This window comes from Sceloporus undulatus, chromosome 10 (assembly GCF_019175285.1).
Source record: "Sceloporus undulatus isolate JIND9_A2432 ecotype Alabama chromosome 10, SceUnd_v1.1, whole genome shotgun sequence".
NCBI classification, from domain to species: Eukaryota; Metazoa; Chordata; class Lepidosauria; order Squamata; family Phrynosomatidae; genus Sceloporus; species Sceloporus undulatus.
Window position 1 is genome coordinate 3,997,423 of NC_056531.1, and position 21,175 is coordinate 4,018,597.

The following is a 21,175-nucleotide window of genomic DNA, read 5'->3' on the forward strand; positions in this document are numbered from 1 at the left end:
GAAGTCTTGCCCATAGGGGATCATTGGGGAATTCTTGCCCATAGGGGATCATTGGGGAAGACTTGCCCATAGGGGATCATTGGGGAAGACTTGGCCATAGGGGATCATTGGGGAATGCCTGCTCAGTGATTCCCCAACGTATACCCCAACAATTCTGTATAGGCCAGTATGGTTTCTCTATCAACAAGTCTTCCCTTACGATTTCCTAAGGGCAAGAAGAGACCCCAAGGGCCATCCAGTCCAACCCCTTTCTGCCATGCAGCAACTCTCAATCAAAGCATCCCCATTGACAGACGGCCATCCAGCATCTGCTTAAAGCCCTCCAAAGGAGATTCCACCACTTTCCAAGGGAGTGATGATTCCCTATGGGCAAGTATGGTTCCCCTATGGGCAAATACTGCAGTGTCATTTGTTCTAGTACATCCTGTCCATGTTTATCACTTGTATAGTTTACTGTTTTAGAGTTATTTAATGATGCTGTTGTTGTATTAATCTTGGCTGCTTTTGAGCGTAGGCTGTCCACTGTAGGCAGGCTTTAACTGTACTCTTGTTTGGATGATTATGCAAAGTGCCATGCAAAACTTATGGCGCTATAGAAATCAACTTCAACAACAGCAACAATAATAACGATAACAAATTTCAAATTTTTAAGTTTAAATTAATTTTCCAATTTTAATTTTTTTTTAAAAATGGTTGATTCTTTTTCAGTTTTCTGGAATAGCAACACCTTTTAACCCCATCTTCTCTCTGCATGTGTACAGTGCAGCCTTGTTATCTGCTGGGGTTTGTGGAATGTGGAAAAACCACAAATAACAACTCTCTAGGACTCTCTAGGTCCTCCAGTGCAACTCTGTGGTAACATCTGCCTGACATTCATCATAGAGTTGCATTGGAGGAGCTACAAATGCCAAGCAGAGCGTTCTCTCTAGGAATCTCTAGATCCTTCAGTGCGACTTTTGGTTCAAGTTGACCATACAGTTGCGCTGGAGGACCTAAATCGAGGGTTGACAAGAGGGCACACAGCAACACCCGCTCCCTAGTCCTAGTCTAAAACCCTTACCATGGCTAGAGACCTGGGCACCCACCCTCTGTTTTGAACTACAACTCTCACCATCCCAGACCCTTTGTTAGGGGATTCTAGGCAGTGTAGGAACATTTCCAAGCTCTGAGCTCTCTGTAGAGTTTCAGACAGAGACAGCTCTTTCCCAGGTCTGCATAGAGATGTGGAAATAACAACAACCAGGACTTTTCCCATACTTTTTCTACTGTTGAGCCATAGTCCCTTGGACTGTATTTTTTCAAACAAAAAGTTCCCTTCACCTGCCCTAATGGGAATCAGTTTCTTTATAGCTGCTGTCTCTGATTCTTCCCACAGGGCCAGCTGGAGCATCACAGGCCACCCCTGACTTACAAGGAGCACTGGAAGCGCCAGGAGGCTGACCTGAGAGCCCTCTGCATGTGCCACCTCCATTTGCCTCCCTGCAGGAGGAGGTGGGTTTCCCTCAGCTTGGCAGCCCTTGCCCTTGCCTCCTTCCCCACCAGTCATGGTGGGGCACCTGCAGTTGCAAGGAATGGAAGACAGTCTCAAAGAGAAGAACCGGGAAGGTCTCCTCGATAGCCCGGATTCAGGGCTGCCCCCCAGTCCCAGCCCACCCTTCTATTCGTTGTCTCCAGGCCTCCTTGAAAGCAGAGCTGGAGGCAGCAGCTCTTCCGCCGATATCCTGGCACAAGGGCCACGAAAGGATGGCAAGGAGGGCAAACTGGTAAGGCTTTTTCCTTCACCTCCTATAATCTCAAACGGAGCTAGACAGATTGGCTGTGTGGGTATGACTGTCCCCATTGCTCTAGCCCAGGTCTGAAGCGACAAAAGCGACCAAGACTTTGGGACTGAAGGAAAAGTGCAGGCCTGCCTTCCCTAGGGAAGCTTGGTTGTAGGCTGGACAAAAAGGTCCAGTCTCCCAGCTTCCGATGACTATCCAAGACCCAGAACCATCGGTGCTGTGAGTCGAATAGGAATGCTCAGCTAGTCGCATTAGGGCTTGTGTCTCTTCTAAACCTCAGCTGAATATGACTTAGACTGGTTTGGTAGCTTTGTAACAATTAAGCAATGCCTGACGGAAGGTGCCTTCGTGTCACCTTTTGCTAATTTAAGATTGCTTGCTTAGAATAAAAGCTTTCCTTTAAAGGTCTCCTTGTTCCCACACTCACTTCATGTGACTTTGCACAGTGGGTGCATGTGTATGCCTATAGGATTCCCATCTCCCATGGGACAGAGAGGGTCAGTCTCTGCAGCTAGCGGTAGAAAAAGTGACAGTTAAACTCCTGTGGGGTAAAGTAGTGGTATCTAGATAGCCTTCAGGGGTCCCTTCTCCTACTCAAGACAGTGTAACAGTGCTTGCAGTAGCGCATAGGCTGGCAGGCACTAAGACAATGCTGTTCTTCAGTGTTTGAAATGGACATTTCAACTGTTTTAAAACTGGACTCTAGGATTGTTTTTAGACAGCTTTTAGTAGTTTTTAAAGTGTATTTCAGTGTGTTTTTAAAATGTTTGTATTTTCGTATTGTTTTCATTGGTTTTTATTTGTTCATAGCTTCGCAAGCCCTTGTGGGAGGTGATACAGAAGTACTTTAAATGAACAAACAAACAAAGTTGGTTTGGAGCTACTAGTAGATCATGAGATTTGGGCTGAGGTTTCTGTTGAGGATGAGGTTTCTGATGCCCAGCTGATGAATGCCAAGAACGAAAGTCTTGGCAAATTATTCTCTGGGAGTCCCTGGATCTTTAGTAACATGGATGGAGATCTGTGTTTGTGTATGCAGCTTGTCCTATGGGGATAGAGGCTAACTGGCTTACAGAATTAACAGAAAGAACTCACTGAGACATATGCTCTGAACTCTTTCATCATTCTTGTAAATAGAGCCACAAACATTAGTAGCTCACAGACAGACTGCTAGCATATATTCCAGTTATCAATCTGAAGGTCACCAATAGGTTGACAGGAGGAAAAATGCTTCCCCTTGCCTTGTCTCCTGGACTTGGATTTTACTCACCTGAAGCAACCATGCAAGTGAATATGATCTGCCTTTCATTGTATGTATATTCAAAGTGGCATGTGCAGACCTGTTATGGAGGCTACATACCACAATAAAAGTTTTGGGGTCTTTTTTAAAGGGTATGCTATTTTGCTGTAACAAAGGCTGCACTCAGCTGCTGATGTTTGCTTTCTCAAATAAACCAGTCTTACTTTGGGATGTGTTTTTTGTTTGAACTGATAAAGAAATAATAGTCAAAGACTAAGACAAAACTATAAAGGGATCTTGTATCCCCTTTGAGACTTAGAATAGGAAATTTCTAGCATCAGGTTTCGGGGACTCTAGTCCACTTAATCGGATGCATTATCTGTATGGTTGTTTGGAGGTAAGTCTCAGTGTATTCCTTGGGGTTTACTCTGAAGTCAATGTGTATAGGATTGCAAGCCTATTCAGCTGCCTTACTTGGAAATATGTCCAGTTAAGAATGACAGTTAGGGCCCTGTATCTGCCAATGTTTGGGAGTGGCACAGATACTTTGCAGAATGTTGTATTGTCTGGTGAGTTTTCAAGTTTCTAGTTCTTATGTGGTGGACATAGACTTCAAAGTGTGAAAGCAGTGCCTGGTGCATCTGAAAAGCTAGAAGTGGCTGAATACAGTTTTTTTCCTTAAAAAAAATATTGATGCCCAAAATGTTTTAAATACATAAAACTGATTCAACTGATCAGAATGAGTGTACAGTATTGTTCTTCAAACAGGTGCCCTTCAAATGCACTAGAGTACAACTATCACCTCAGGCAATGCCTATGCTGGATGGGGCGATAGAAATTACAGTCTGATGCCACAGCAGAAAAAGCTGATATAGAGATTTCTTAACCGGTATAAATTCACAACGCTTTGTTGGTTCAGCAGTAGCTGACTAAGTATGTACAATACAAAGAGACAACACTGATGAGTCAAAATAAAAGGAACATAACTTTGCAAGCCCCCCTGCTTGTGATCCCTTGTGTTGGCAAACACATATCTCACATCATTTTCTGCTCCATCCGCACAAGTTCCCAGCTTTCTAAAGACCCAGGGGTGGCATACTCATGTTGCTCTTGGATATCCCTAAGCAGTTGTTGTTGGGTTTAGTTAGAACTTAGAGGATTGCAGTATACCATGCCATACCCTTGGTCCATTTAACCTACAGTTGCCTACTCTGATGGGCACAGAAGTTGAGGGAGGGGGAGAGACCATTTTTGGACCACAAGTCCCAGAATCCTGCAGCTAATATGATCACTGAACTAGCAGTAGCTTTTTAGACCTTGACTAGAGAGGGTCTTTCCCTATCACTTGCTGCTTAAGCATTTTAAGTGGATGTTTGGGGGACTGCATGGTGACTTTCTGTATGGAAAGTTAGTGCTCTGTCAAGGATGGGGGGGTCCCTCCCTCTTGGTAAGGTAGGGATGGTGGGAAGATGTTTTGTAAAAAAGCATGTTAGAAACTCCCTTATCTTCATATTCCACACAATGCCCCTGGCTAGATAGTAGATATCAGATGCATGAATTATGAATTTGATTTGCCCAAATCTGTTTAGTTTGCTAAACCCAGCTTTCCGTGGCACAGAGATTGGGGTTCCAAGGTGGGCCCATTTTGTGTGATGGGAGCCAGGTATCCTCCTATGTCTCAAGTTATTTATCTGAATTAAATAGTAACGTAAGCATGCAGTAAAACACAATTTAATTGTATGACGTTTCAAGCTAAAGAACCTGCTGCCAGTTACTCTAGTTGTGTTTGTAAGGCTAGATCAGGCTTGGCAGGGTGGGGAAAATACCAGAGCACATAGAATCATACAGTTAATCATGTCTTCAAACCACTTGTGGCTTTTCTTTTTTATATTCCTTTTGCAGCAGGATAGAGCAAACAAGTGCCCCTTGGTACACTCTCTGCCAGCACCCCTTCCCAAACTTAAAGAAGCCCTTTTGCAAACAGTTGCTGTATGTCTAAATAACATTCTTCGAACCCCAGGCCAGTGAGCCTTAGATGCTGATTCAGTATCTGTGCCCAAGCAAGAAAAAGCCCTGGTGGGGCAGAAAAACAAAGCAATCTGCGGTGCCTGACTTTGGAGCGCCTAGACATTCCTCTCTGGGTGTCAGCACGTGCTCCGTTATTGGCGGCGGCTGCCTTCCTCTTGCCCTGTGCCAGGTGATGGCAAATAGGCATGGTAGAGGCTTTGCTGTCTGGATTTTAAAATAGCTTTGCAAGCCTGAGCCAGTGTTGAAAATGGAGCCTGGACTCTCTTGGAGGGGAAGCTGTTTCTCACTTATGGTTTGCCTGCAGATCCCAATGTTTACATGTATTTATTTATTTAGAGGCCAGAGCTTGGAAAAGTTAGTTTTTTGGGACCACAGCTCCCCATATCCCCCAGCCTGGCTGTGGTCTCTGGGGGCTTCCAGGAGCTTTAGTTTAAGAGACCAACTTTTCCAAGTTCTCATTTGTCTGTTTTTCTACTGTTTTACAAAAAGTGGCATTGTAAGGTCAGCATCTTATTGATAGTCCTAACTAGAATAGACTCATTGGGTCCATTATTGACTAGGGAATCTACACTTACATAAATCCCATTCAGTCAATGGTCTACTCTACTTAGAACTACCAATAGGATTCAATCATAAGCATGCTTCTGTTTAGAGTTCTAGCCAACCATAGAATCATGAATCATAGTGTTGGAAGAGACCACACGGGCCATCCAGTCCAACCCCCTGCCATGCAGGAATCACAATCAAAGATGCCTTGAGAGGTAACCAGCAATGCCCCTTTCCAGTTTGTTGTTAACTGCTGTCAAGTCGACTTTGACTTATGGCAACCCCCTAAATGAGCGACCACCATGTCACTCTCTTGTCAACAACCTTGCTTCCTTGGTTGAGGCCATCCATCTGGAATGTAGCCTTCCTCTTTTCCTGCTGCCTTCCACCTTACCAAGCATTATCATCTCTACTAGTGAGGCCAAAGTATGACCAGATACCAGCAGTGTCACTGGGCTGGTGCAAGGGCTGTGGACTGTACCAGGTGACACCCCATAGGAGGAGTGACACCTTAGTGGGGTCTCCCCATGCTGTGGCAGAGGGGCGAGCACACCCCTTTTGGCTTTGTTGCCGGCCTGGCTTCCTCCCTAGGGAGGGAGCTGAGGCAGTGGTGAGGGCAGCAGAGGGACAAGTGCACCCCTCATGGCTTCTTCACTGGCCCAGTTATGAAGCCACAAGGGGAGAACAGTGGGGGGGGTCAGTGGGGTCAGGCCACTGTCACCCCCGTCATCAGCCCCCGCACACACTGAGTATCACCAAACCTGGTGATGCCACTGCCAGATACTGTGCTATATTTCCACTCCTTTTTTCCAGATGTAGAGTATTCTGTGGTCACTGACAGGCTGTGCAGACCACCCCTAAGGTCTGCAGCTGCCTCCTGCTGTGCCGGATCGGGGGCATGGCAACTGCATGCCATAGCCCCAATCTGGCCTTTCCTGGAAAGGGCACGATAGCTGCGGCGTCGCAGCTCAAAGACACTTCTTTGGTGCTGCATCATGTAAGCGCAGTGGCAGAGGAGCGCCGTGATGCTGAGCGCCTGGGGCATGTGTCATATGGACGCCATGCCCCGACTCCGCCCCCGGTCAGGTCTTTATGGCCGGTCTGCACAGCCCATGAGTCTGCTCAATTCAAATTGGCTTGCTGGCGGGGATGGGAGGGGGACTGTGAATGGGATTGCCCTCTTCGATGTTTTCCTCCTAACATTTTTTCATACTTCTGCAGACCATTTTTTCTGAGCATGCTGATACCTGCTTCTTGTTTTTTGGTGGCTCTGTTTTGGCTACAGTTAAAGAGTGCACTGTTACAGTAGCTGACAGTCTGGCTTTAAGAGTTCATCATAAAAGATAGATTCAAAACATAACATAACATACAGTATTTTAAAGCAGCATTTATAAAGTAGCGAACTAATGCTTCACTATACTGCTTCTTGACGGTAGCCAAGAGTAGTTTCAGCTATTTTATTCCCACTGTGAAAAGATTTTCAAAAAGTATGCAGTTTTCAAGTAAAAGATCCATTGAAACTCAAAGGCTTGTTACAACAAATAAGGCAGCTTTACCTATCTGGGTCAAATTAGATTATATGTTTATCATTGATTTTGAAGTGCTCTTCCCCAAGTGGGAAAAGACATCTGTCATAGCATGTGATTTTCCATACCTACATAACTTGCATTTAGAGTGTTTTTGTTTGTGATCGTTCATTGAAAGTTAAACACAGGCTTGATTTCTTAGTCTGATCACTGAGGCATGCATCTCTTCTCCTTGTGAATAGGTCATTCATGGATAATATACATTGCCCTTAATGTCTAATTTTAACCCACAGCGTACAATGTCTATCTTTGACTCACTGCATTTTAACATTGCATTTACAATTTAGAGTCAAGGGCCTGAGAAAGAGATGAGTGTTGATGCAATTCTTGCCCCAGATTAACAGGGCTTTCACTGATAACATAAACCCACCCACTCTGGACAGCAAACACCACCTCACAGGTGATGCTGTACATTTTTTCTGTCTCTTTGGCATAACCTTGCTGCTGTTTCTGACAGCAGAAACATCACAGCACTGGGCAACGTTTCAGGGGGTTGATATGACACTCCTAGATACTTCTAAAGATACTCCTTTAAAGCATCTCATGGTAGTTGAGCAATTTCACACTCACATCAATATCCATGGGGTGACTCTATGCTGCACTTACCCAATGTGTGTCAAATGCACATTAAACAGACATGAACATCAGTTAGATCTCAAAAGCCAGCCTGCCTTTAGTTGATCAGCAAATTTGGCCTGCTGTTTTAGGTTGGGCAAATTTTGTGCCCTATTGCCCTGATGCCACTGTCAGCAATAAAAGATGGATTGTGCAGAAGTGCACCTGGCAAAGTTCAAAGAAGAATCCAAATGTTTCTGGAAGTTGCAGTGGCAAAGTCAAGTAATGGCGCATTATGCCATCCTACCAGAGTCAATATTTCGAACGTACAGTAAATAGAGGTATTAGCCAAGCTGTCTAAGGGGCATTGGGAGCCACAGTCTACAACAGTGTGCTCTTTAAGAGCTTTTGTTCGCCAATAGTCTGGGATTCTGGGAGCTGAAGTCCAAAATCCCTTAAAGAGCACAGTTTGGGGATCACTGGTCTACAAAAATTAACTTTTCATAGCTCTGAGGCAGACAGGGAGCACAACTTTGAGACTTGGTTGCTGTTGGGAGTGTAGAATCTCAGGGAAATTATAAAACCTTACTTTACTTTTAAAAACGTTTCTGTCCCTCATATTCACAGAGAAAAGAATGAAAATAGGGGGAAGAAATTACCAAGTGGCTAGGATTTAGGGGGTTTACAGGCAGGCTTCAGGTGAATCAGGGTGGGGTTTTTGGGCCAGGCCCAGTTGCTCTTTCACTTTTCACTTGCGTTCCTCCAGTATTGCCAAAAACCAGTCAAATTCTGCAAAATCCCATTCAGAATATATTATACGTTACAGTATAAGTAACTCTCTGAAAATTTCCCTGCTTTCCATAGCTTATACTGAGTCGAGCATTTGTGTTTCCTTGGCACAGATTTTGGATTCCTTGGCTTGGGTTTTGGATACTGCTTTTTTTCGTTGGCCAGGCGTTTGAGCAGCTCTGGCACAAGAGACCACTGCATTGCTAGAATTTCAGGCCTTTGTCTGTTTGTGGTTATTGAAAGTGCCGGTGGCAGTTTTGCTTAAGTGTGTGTGTGTGTGTGTGTGAGAGAGAGAGAGAGAGAGAGAGAGAGAGAGAACCCATCTAGCCTAACCAGAGTCAAAATCTGAAAACTCACAGCCTGCCTTTCTGGACTCTTGTAAGAGTCTAAGTTGGTGTTATATCCTTTTTTTCACTTTTTAATGTCTCATGCTTGGAGATCAGCTGGTAAAAGTCCAGAGCATGATTAAAACAGTGGCTACCAGTTTTGGCATTAAAGGGAGAAGAAAAGCTGTTATTTCCTTCTGGAAGCTGGGGCTTGTCTACACCGGCCAGAATACTCCAAGCACAGCCTGGAGTTTTTTGGCCCCAGAGCTGCCCTGGATTTCCCCCATTACTTCCGTAGTGACACTGGGTGGAATCTTGCACTGAGTTGTGCATTGTGTTGCCCAGTGCTGCTGCTGCTGGTGCAAGTCACGCCCTCTGGGATCCCAGTGAGGTGCCCAGTCATGAGATTGATGCTGGGCACCTTGTTTTGGGCAACAGCAGAACCAGGGGACAGCGCCGGGTGACACAGAAGGTAGCATAGACAGCAACCCAGCGGCACTACAGAGTGCTCTGGATCATCCTGCAAAATCCAGAGCAAAAGGTACGTTTTAAAAAAACTGGTTTAAGGGAGGGATGGGGAAGATTTGGTGCACAACTGAGCTTATTTCATGAAGACAGTCCACACTCAAATTGGGTGAGGACAGGGCAGGGGAAACTGCTTCATTTGGCCTAGGTAGATATACAGTTGGCGGCAACTTTGCTGGCTTTCCAGTGGTGCCATTTTGCCTCTCTAGAGAGAGAAGGTTGGAATTCATTGGAATTCTAGTTCCCACCTTTTACACCAGCAGAAATTATGTTAAAAAGGAACGTATTTAGGCTGTGGCCATGAAGGATAAGGGGAACATTAAAAACACTCCATAGTTAGTATATCGGGTCAGCTGTGGAACAGGATAACTAAGGTGTTTATGAACTCTTAGAAACAAGTCCATAAAAGTGACTAGCAGATAAGAATGTTCCAAGTCCAGTTGTCTTACGTGACTTGTGTAGATTAAAGGAAATAAATAAATGACTTCTGTAAAGCTTCCATGTCTGTTTGTCTGCAGAATACATTTATGCAGCACAGGTAACTACTGGCTATTTGCAAATCTGACCTTATTCTCTCTTTCATATCAAAACTGGGTGGATTATGCTGCTAACCCTGTCCCTCAATTTCTGTGTTTTAAGAGGAAGGCAAGAGCGGGGTGCTACGAATGCAGAGAGGGGCTTTGTATTCTTTACTATGGTTTGTAGTTTGCATTACTTGGATGTCTCCCTTTTGTTATTTTATCTTAATTGTAAACTGCTTTGAGCTAAAGAAAATTTTTGCAATCATTAATGTTGATAGTACATGCTTAGGTTCTTCATGTACACACTTATACAAGAACATCCTGGTTTTCATCTTTCAGTAAACGTACAGAAATTGGAATAGAACCACTGGATACCATCTTGCTTTTCCCACTCAGTGTGGTTTTGAAGGGAAAATGATAGGCCTGAATTCTGTTGAGTCCCAACTACAGTAGACCTATTGAATCAGTGGGATTTACCTATGTGTTGATGCACCATTCATCCATTGATTCTGTGGGGCTAACAGAGTTGGGAATAACAAGTAGGATTCGGGACAGTGCTGTCTGTTTTTGTGGCATCTTTTTTGGAATCTTCCAAGACATTTGTCCAAGGTGCTTTAGAATTTCTCTCTCCAAATGGGGAAAGAAATAATAGGTTGCCCAATGTCGCTCTCAACCTCAGAAAAGAACCTCGCCAGAGCTTGCAAACATGCCGGCTGGAGGGCTTCTGGGAGTTGTTGGCCAAAAAGTTACTTTTCCAAACTCTGGTGGGGATCCTCTCTGGGTGTAAGGGCTGCGTTGGACAACCTAGTATCTCCTTTTCACTTCAGAGGAAGAAAAGAGATACAGGACGTTCTTCAGTGGCCGAGTTTGGACGATTATGAAAGGCTGTTCATGTCAATTTTTTGAAAAGACATAAGTAGTTTCTTGTTAGTTTAAAAGTAATGAGTACTTTTAATTTACAAAAATGCCTGAAAATTCCCGTGATGTCTGTCTGGTGAATAAAATTTGCTATACTGTATTTTCCATTTTATAGGTTCTTCCCACTCCTTTCAACTGTGCTGAGATGGACAAATAAGTTACTGGGTTTCTTCCTTGCTTGCAAAATTTCCTAAAAAACATAACCAGATACAGAGGGGAAAAAACACCTGTTCCTAGTCCTTTCCCCTCTTCTAGCAGAAATGTTTCACCAACTGCTGCTACTAACCAGAACACTTAAACCAACATGCCCTGTGCAAATCTTTTGTTCTCTACTTGAGAAGGTACTTCCCCAGAGAAAGTCAGGTGTGTATGTAAATATTCGGTGAATTTCTGGATGTTATACTGCTAGTTATCCAGTGCATCATTTGCTCATAAGCAAATGACAGATCGCCCCTCGAACATTCTCATGTTCCAGAGATCCCATCCAAAACACACTTATTGGTTAAAATAGGGAAAATAGAAACTGTGTTATGCCCACTCAAAACTTTGGTCCTTCTAACTCAGTATTGACTGCTCTGGTTGGCGACAGCTTTCCAGAATTCCAGGCAAATATGAGAGGTAATGGGACACAGAAATTTGAGTGTTGGACTATGACTTTGGAGACCAGGATCCCTGCTCAGCCATGGAAACCCACTGGGTGACCTTGGGAAAGTCACACTTTCTCAGCCTCAGATGAAGACAAAGGCAAACCCCTTCTGAACCAATCTTGCCAAGACAAACTCATGACAAGTTCACTTTAGGACCACCATAAGATGGAAACAACTAGAAGGCACACAACAACAACCGTTTTCTTACAACATGCTGCCTGGCCTTTTGAATTAGAGAAGCCAGGGATGGACCTGGGACCTTTTATACACAAAGGTTTGCACTCTACCACTGGGGCAGGTGCCTTTCTTGGGAAGTTTCTTTTTGTTGGGAAAACCCAAGCAAATGGCTGGTTCTCTCTTATCCATTTTGACATAGTTATTGCTCACTGGACTGCAGGCAGATGAATCTTTGGAAGTACTTTGGAAGAATCTTTGGAAGCCTTCTGTCTTGGGATCGTTACTGATTCAGTTGAAAGCCAGAGTCTGAAGCTAGCTAGAATAGTCCTGTAGGATGAAGAAGAACTGTAAGGAACAAGAGTTTTTTGGAGTGAAGAACATGAAGTCCTACGCAAACTATTGCATTGGAGCACAAATCAGTCCTAGCCAGCATAGCCTTTGGTGGGGGATTATGGGAGTTGTAGACCAACAAGATGTAGAGGACCACATGTCTTTGCCTTCATTCTCACAGGAGGAGTGACAGAGCACTGGCTTTTCATGCAAAAGTTTCCAAGTTCACTTCCCAGTAGGTCAGGGATATAATTTCTTCTCTCAAACAGTGAACAGTGCCTATCAGAGGTGGGGAAGCTTTTGCCCTCTTGCCTGCAACTCCAAGAAGCCTCAGCCATCTGACCAGCAGTGAGGGTTTCTGGGAGCCATTGTTCATAATCGAAAACGTCATGAAAAGCCAGAGATTCCACAGCTGTGCTGTAGAACAGCAATTCTCAACTTTGGATGCTATTTCCAGAATCTCTGACCATTGGCTATGGATTCTGTGGCTTCTGGAAGCTAAAGTGCAAAGTGTCTAGATTATGAAAGTTTAAGAACCACTGCGGTAGAGTCGAGAGACTTATGATGGCCAGCAACATGGTATCAAACAGCTTCCTATATTGAGAATAGCTAAGATAGCAGCTGTGGGGAGAGAGTTCAGACGCAATGCTCCTGGTGATATTATTATTTATTATTATATTTATTTAAAGTATTTCTACATCACTGCCCAGACCATAAGGGCTCCTAAAGCAATGGACAGATAAAAACCAATTAAAACAATACCGAGAGAAAAACATTTTAAAAACACATTAAAATACTCTTATTAAACTCCTAAAAGCAGGCTAAAAACAACCATAGTTATAGTAAAAGATGTTTGATGTTAACTGCAAATTAAAGCTGTTGCTGCAAATCAAAGTACTTAAATGGAAGGCTAATTTAATATTTTCTTTATTGTTCCCTCCTCTAGCAATATGCCTGAACCTAAAAGTAGCCTTTAAAAAACAACCGCCATGTGCCCTAAATTCTCAGTTTGAACAATTAAAATCGGCAATTAACTGAAGCTTGGACATGATTAAAGGCCACAGCTCTGTGAGTTATAAAGAGAAACTTGTACCCACCCTACTCCTCCTTGCCAGTGCTTATAATACTAGGGTTGAATGCAGGTCAGCACCAGTAAGCGAGGCTGTGTTTCCCTTTCGGGTACAATGCGAGAGGCACATCAAAAAGGTTGTTTTCCATAACACTGTATGAGCACCAGCTGTTGTTGATATAGTTACAGGACAGAACAAGATGATTAAAAAAAGGCTAAATGTGCATTTTTTAGAGCAATGACGTCTGGCAGAAACCCAAAAATCACTGTTGGGAAAATGGCGGGGAGAAAAGATGGTACCTCAAACACTCCATAATCCAGAATGCAGGTGCCCATTTGACAAGTTGGTTGTGCTGCCATTCCTGAACTATGGCTAACCATCACGTGGGAGCCAGCAAGGTACTTGCCCAGGGTCAAAATTGTGCAGGACAAAGAACCAGTGAAAACGTGAAGCTTTAGAGTCCTACGTGTTGAGAACAGCCAATGGCCATTTTGTGTGGGTTGAGCCATTCTGCTACCTGGAAAGCCTTCCCTTCAAGGAGATACTTCAGCCTTAGTAGTTCGACATCCAAGAATGCCATGTAGAAGAAGCTGTAATCCAGTATGTTCAGAGGACAACAGGTTGAGGAAGAATAGTTTAGCACCAAGGCACTGTCTGAAACAAGACAATCACATTTTTGTGCTCCCCCACGTGGTGAAAGCTGTCTGTTCATGTGATTTTCATCACCTATGTATCTTAGATTTCACATCTTTTATTTCACGTTTGATCATGGATGGTAAACACAGGCTTAATATACAAATCCCGTTGAGGAGGCGTTTATCTCTGAGGAAATCCCATTACGAGACAAAAAAACGTACTAACATGGATTGTGTGTATGTCCTTGTCATTGCTTCTTGTTATTCTTTCACACTTATTTTGAGGTAAAGTGATCATAGCAGTTTGGCTTATGCGGACCTTCACACAGTTCATTTTTTGGCCTACAGTTCCTAGAACCCTTGCAGTGCCATCAGGGGATTAAGGAATTACTGTAGTAGTCCAAAAAAGTAACTCTTCTAAACTTTTGCCCTATGGTATATGCATTGATGCCTGGTTACGATGTGGGAGCCTCTTAAGCTGCCTTCTAGCCCCAACATACATATAGGATTTTGGGTACAGGGATGTGTGAACTGGCTTGTACCTTTTGTAGAAGTTAAATGCATTCGTAGGGAACAGGCTGACTGTGAGAACTGTTGGCAGCCATGGTTTTCTTAAGCTGTGCTTAGAAGTCATTGCAAATTATACCGTAAGCATCCTGACAGCTTTCTAACATCTAATGAGTCTCCTTTTTGTTCTTCTCGTTTTCTCCCTTTTTATAGATCCCTTTCGTTCTTCTGAATGCCTCGACATCAGAAATAAGGCCGCGGATGTACCCTGTGTTTTTTGGTGAAAGCATAGAGGTCAACCCTGAACCGGTGCAAGAAATTAGGTAACAGAATGGGTTTATTCCCCCACCCCACCCCTCTTTTAGTTTGGTTCTCCTCCCCATCTTCTCTCTGCTGCAACTGATTAGTGGTGTTTATGAATGGGTCGATGGTTGTTTTAGTCAGGAGTTGTGGGTGGGTGATGATGGTGTGTGGGGAGGGAATGGACAGGAATGGCTGAAATTAAGAAGAGCGAAGGGGGGCATAATAGAGGAAGTGGGGGAAGATGAAGGCTTGCCTCTTAGATCTCACGTCAAGTTCATCTCTGATTTGAGGCAGAAGATTGCTAACAGCTGGAGCGCGGCATGAACTAAAATGAGTTGGTGGTCTTAGCACAATGCCCAATGGCTGTAAAAGTCATTGGAGAGCTCTGTTGCTTAAAAGTTCACTTGCTTGCCATGACAACCTGTATCCAAAGCACCAGCAGTTCAGTTGCCCTGTTCATAGGCCTATTCATGCCTCCCTCCAGTTTTATGCAAGTCATCCTCCGTACCTCATCTTTATGAAACCAATAGTTTAAGGGACCATCACAAAACTTTAAAAGGCTGCATCTTCTTTCTGCCTCGCCCCACCCCACCATATGCATATTTCCCAATTGCCTAAATTTCCTTTGTTTGAGCAGCATTAAATACTGTAGCGCCCTGCATTTCAAGGGTGACACATGGATTACTGAGATAATGTATAAATATATTATTCATAACATCTGTCCACAGCCCCGTAAGTGTTGATCCAGATGTCAAATTAAATGTTAAGAGCAACACCATTTCATGTTTGACACTATGGTCATTAAGAGTCAGTATACCATACTACATAGAGTGTAGACTTTGAAGAGTAAAGATAGGTTTCTGCTTAGCCAAGGGGGCATTGTGAAGATAAATAAGAATAACCTTTTCTGTATGCCTCTTCGAGCTCTTTGAAGAAAGGGTAAGATATATATTTCATTGTAATACCCTTTATTAGTGAAAGTCAGGTGTTGTGCGTACAATAGAACTGGAGCAAAAATGAAAAACAAGATGGAAGAATCAGAATACTTAGGAAAACCACAGGTTAGAAAGATATGTAGATCCTCTTACTCCCAGCAAAATTTGAGGAGGATTGAGTATGCTCAATAACTATTGAATAGCGTATTGTTCAAGCAGTTGGAAAGCTTGTTTTGAGCCCCTTACAGTGTGCTAGTATGGCTCCTAGGTTGGCTGATAGAACCCTGGAAAGGAGAGATGTGTCTCAGAATGCTCAAAAGATGGTTGTCTTATTAGTAGCAACATCCAATGCATTTTGACCCTTAAGGTCCTCTTCAGAGGTTGATGAAAACCATTTTTCACTTGTCCAGTGAATGGTTTGAGAGTTGCTGGTTCAGACATTTCTGCAGTTTGATTCTAAATAGCCCCCTGACAAAGGCTGAGTGCATATAGGACGAAACTTTATTAGTAGGCTTTCCTACTAATAAAGCAACCATATTTTGGGCATCTTGAGATATGTCTCTCATTTCTTCTGTAGATTCCATTGAATGCTCACCAGTTTCTGCTTCTTTTAGAAGCCCTAACCAAGAGCACATTTGCTAGGAGGTAAGGATAAAGTGCACGTTTTTCCCCGAGCTCAGTTCCTGTTAATACTGTAACAACAACAATACACAGGTGCCGTTCATAGTCGGTGTTTGTGGCCTTAGGCATCTAAATCGTGCTAAACCAGAGGCTGGGCAAAGTAGCCCTCAGGCTATTCAGCAAAACTGGCAACACAGAGAGTAAGAGGTTGATTGTAAAAAATAGTTGAATGAGAGAGAAGACCAGGGAATGAAGCAGAACCATTGAAAAGAAAGAACAGGAGAGCCTGCAAATGAGAGACACAGCCCCTGAAGGAAAAGATATGGGAAATGCATTGGGAAGAAGTAGAGCTACTGATGGGAAAGACAAAAGGAAGCAGGAGGGAGAAGCAGAGCTGCCAAGGAGAAAGATGAGAAAAAATAACGGAGTGGTGTTGACCAAGAGAAAGGAACCAATAGTCCTCAGTTAGTGGGAAATGGTGAAGCCTGACAGCAAAGGCCATAGGAACTATGAACGTGGTCGTCACTGCCCTTGCAGTAGTAAATGCTGTGCTTTGTAACTAACTGTAATTTAGTGTTTTTACGTGTTGTTTGTGCTTGGTCTTTCTTACTGAAAAAACAGAGTTAAATAAATATTTTTAAATCTGTGTAGCTGACTCCAAAATAAATCACTACAGTTGCTGCCTTCTTTCATATTTTATGGTGTCTGTCTCCTCCAATAGTCAGCTGTCAGATGAGTCCCTCTAGCACTTCCCTTGGGTGCTGCAGATGTAGCAGAGCACAGTGGTCTGACTAAAGTCAGATGTGTCAATAAAGGTGACATCAGGCCTTCATTCTTTTGGGGCAGTGTTCATCAGGTGCTAGCATGATGTAGTGGTTTGAGTGTTGGATTATGACTCTGGAGACCAGGGTTCAAATCCCGGCTTAGCCATAGAAACCCACTGGGTGACCTTAGGCAAGTTGCACTCACTCAGCCTCAGAGGCTGGCAATGGGAAACCCATTCTGAAGAAACATGCCAAGAACACCCTGTGATAGGTTCACCTTAGAGTGGCCGTAAGTTGGAAATTACTTGAAGGCATACAACAACAACCACCACCATCATCAGGGGCATGGTGGTGCGACTTTTTTGGCATTGGCGCTAAATTCTGCCGGTAAATGCAACAATACAAGGTGAAGTTGAAGGCTGTTAGCTGGAAAACTTCTAAAGAATGTTAAGGGAAGCCAAGACAGCTAAAATATTTCTCAATTCAAGATTCTGCCCACCTCAAGTTTTGGAACTGCGTAATGGACTATCCAGTCCAGGTGACTGCAAATGTGTCATTCCAGTGCCAAACCCTTGCTGCAGTACTTCCAGCACAATGTCAGGGTGCATATGCATGTATATGCACGCACGCACGCACACCATTTTTAAAGGGTTGCCTAAGGTTGGCCACCACTGGCAGAGATGTTTTTCCAGTTGCTCTGAAGATCGCCCAGTCTCCGCTAAACCATTTGCTAGCCTCTCAGTCCAACTGTGCAAAACTTATTAAGAAGATTGTGTTACGTGTGCTGCTCAGTGGGCCAAGCTTCCTCCAGGGTATTGGCAAATGCTGCGCACCACACCCGGCGTTTAATCTTTTTTATACACAGAGCTGCAAATTCCTCAGCTGCTGCTGGTTGCGCCTCAAAGATCTGGAAGCAGCAAACCATGCAAAACCCCTAGGGCAAGCTGGCAACAGAGGGTGCTGTGTCTGTCCCTCCAGATTCTTTGAAGACTTGTCTGCTTTTCAGACTGTAAAGGATGTTTGTTCAAGAGGGGTTAGCATTAACTAGGCTGTCTCTAGATACTGATTTGCAAAGTCAGTACCAGTGTCAGTGACTTGTCTTTTAGGACACTTGTTATGATCACAGGGAGAGAAACAAGATAAATTAAATAACACAGTAATTAGTAGACCACCCCCCAAAGGTGTTGGCAGTTCCCTCCCATCCATTCAGCATTGACAAAATACGCCTCTTACTATCTGTGTCCTATCAAAGATACAGGCAGGTGCACTTGATAGCTCCTTTCATTACTATCCTGTTCTCCTACCAGAGACCTCTCATAGTCTTGAGATTTAGGATTTTCCCAAAAGCTTGAGCGCATGTTTCCCCATCCATCTGGGTGATGTCGGTACAGCTGACAGAATTTACATCTTGAATCTGGTATTTTGCTTTGTTGAATTTTCCTGAATTGCACCTTAGCATGAGTATAAAAATGACAGTGAAGTGGGAACATGACAGAGGTTTAAAATTAAGTCATGAATGAAGAGAATGAAGAGACATTGTCATTTTTTCTCTCTGCCTCTCTGATACAATACTAGAACCCCAGGATCATAGGATAAAACTGATTGGCAGAAGACACAGGACAGGCAAAAGAAAAGACATTCTGTTTATAAAATTTGCTGCCAAAAGGGTGATGGTGGCCACAGGCTGAAATGACTGTCTAAAAAGTAGATTAAACAGATTATTGGTATCTGTTAGTTATCATGACTGTATATGCAGCCTCCAGATTCAGAGGCAGTATGTCCTGCAGTACCAGATACAGGTATTTTGTGAGAAATGTTGTTGCCTTCATTAGGCTGCTGTGGGAAGCAGGATTCTGGAACAGATAAATCTTTGCTTTGATACAGCAATGCTCATCCTATATCCTTATGTATTCTTGCTATCTTTTCTTACCTTTAACTTTGCAGGTGCAACTCTGAGGTAAAATATGGCTCGGATAGGCATTACAGGGATGATGTCTTCTATTGCCCGATGCCCACTGTCACCACTTACAGAGAGACCATCATTGCTGCCCCCAACTGCACATGGAGAAATTACAAGTCTCAGCTCATCTTTGAGCCCCGCCAGAAGCCGTTGAGGTTCCAGAGTACAACTATAATCTTCCCCAAGCATGCTAAGAACATTTACCGGACCACGCTCAATTACAGGCTGGGTTCTGCCAAAAGGTGGTTTGCCTCAAGTGTTCAGCTGCAGCTTTGTGAAGAGAACAGCCCATGCATTATCTACACAGAGAACCTTTAATATAATATTGTGCTTTCTGAGAACGCTTTAATTCCAACATCAGTGTATGGCTGAGATCCTCACTGGAGGAAGATGCCTTTTAAGACTTATCTGCTTTTACCTGAGGGCGTTCATTGAATGGCACCAGAGTTATTAATCCCCCCCCCCCCCCGCAGTGTTGGATCGACACCGTACAAGCATTTTCCCTGTCCAAGAAGCAGCCAAAGGAGATAGCCACATGTGTGAAGTGGCTAAAACTGAGTGTTGATACTTTTCAGTCTTGGATTCAGCCTGCACTTAAATGAAATCTGAACAATGAGGCCCTTCAAGTTTTTTATTTGCCCTTCAAAAACAATCAGTGCTGCTTTTTATAGGTTGGGGAAGGGTTCTCTGTAACATGTAGGATGTTGCCAAGCATTTTCTTGGAAAAGACAATTAAGTTAAAGAACACCGTCTACTGTTTGGAACTGAGTTTGTGGTTTGTGACAGGCAAGTCATTGCCATAATTTTATCCCGCAAGCCCAGCACAATGGCCATGTGCCATTGTTTTGGTTGATCCATATAATGGCCACTGAAAGGAAAATGAAAAGGCAAATGGCAGCTTTTTTGGTGTGCCACAGTAACGTGGAATTCCCAAAACACTGTGAAGGAGCCATTTCTGGAAGCCAGGCATTTACAATGCCTTGGCCAATAACTGCATTTATAAAGGAAGCCAAGGAGAAGATTCTTTTGGACATGGCTACCTTCTAGAGTAGAAGATAACTCCCCAGGTTTAGTTTAATGTTGATGTGTTGGGAAAGAGTTTACATATGAACTCATTCCTGCAGGAGTTGTTTTTTAAAAACCAATCATTGTAAAAAATAGTTTTAAAAAACAACAACAATGATGTCTCGGGACCAAAAGCCTTTTGTATGTTCTGTAATAAAGGACTGTAAATCTCAGGCCAAGAGTTCCCACATGGGAAGCTTGGCTCCCCTTGGGGTTATAAGGTGGAAAAATGGCATTTGTTTGGATTTGGAAGATGACAAATGTAGGAAAGGCAACGTAAATCGATGGGGCCAGAAGTGACTTTGTGAAGATCGAATGAAGGGAAGGGACTTGTACATGGCAGCCTGGTTGTGTGAGTTGTGGCACAATGAAGCGAAATTCCGCATGGAATATGCAACAGCGATTCAGTCGATGTTATACTTAACTGCCTTTAAAATTTGTTCTTTTGAGTGGGGGAAAAGGAACACAATTAAACCAGTTGTACATCTGATGTGCAACTACTATTTGTTTTCCGTTATGCTGTTTAGAAAGATTGCTTTTTTCAGTAGAGAGCGACATGCCTATGGTTGTCTCAAAACACTACCTTGTTCAGTGATGGGAAATGTAGTCTGGGCCAATTTTTCTTTTTCTTTCGTGCGAGAGAGATTCTGTCAGATCTCTACCAAAAACTAGAAAATGCCACATTCTGGTACGGCTTTGAAATTCATGGGTTCGGGATAAATATGTCTTTGGATTCAGTTCTGTGTCAAGGATGTAGACATGCGTAGCACATTTAAGAACAGAGAATGGTTGTCGTTGGGTAAACACAAGCAAATAATTACGAACAGTTACTTAACACAGAGAGAATACAGATAACTATTTACTATGTAGTAATGTACCATTGCATACATGTAACCATGAAGAAGATCAGTCACCTGAAGCCAAACACTTAGGGCCCATACAGACAGGCCAAAATAAAGCTGCCTCGGGTCACTTTGGAGGTATGCTGTTTAAATGTGCATGTGTCCTAAGAGGCCAGGAGCTGCACCAAAGCTACACTGCAGTCCTTAGGACTGGAGCGTAGCTTTGGCATGGCTTCCAGCCTCTTAGGACGTTTGGAGCATTTAAATAGCATACCTCCAAAGTGACCCGAAGTAGCTTTATTTTGGCCTGTCTGTATGGGCCCTTAGTGACGTAGTAAAGGTTTCTTGGACTGTACCACTCCAAAGTGAAGGGTGGTGATGGTATGGTGCAATGTTCTCTTGTGGACAAAATAATAATTTAAAACATTATATATACACCAGAGAGAAGGCTGAGTTATTGCTCTTCTCCCTAATGTTTAATTTTCCAGGTGTATGACACTTTTT

At 43.4% G+C, this 21,175-nt stretch overlaps 1 protein-coding gene across 1 annotated transcript in view; it reads left to right on the forward strand.

The window, feature by feature from the left end:
- Positions 1–20,830, forward strand: part of RFLNA (refilin A) — a 21,316-nt gene extending 486 nt beyond the window's left edge. The window contains exons 2-4 of the mRNA XM_042442083.1: positions 1,376–1,763; positions 14,395–14,504; positions 18,749–20,830. Of these exons, the coding sequence (XP_042298017.1) occupies positions 1,545–1,763; positions 14,395–14,504; positions 18,749–19,082 (663 nt within the window). The 5' untranslated portion in view covers positions 1,376–1,544 and the 3' untranslated portion in view covers positions 19,083–20,830. The remainder of the gene's footprint in view (positions 1–1,375; positions 1,764–14,394; positions 14,505–18,748) is intronic.
- The last annotated feature ends 345 nt before the right edge of the window (positions 20,831–21,175 follow it).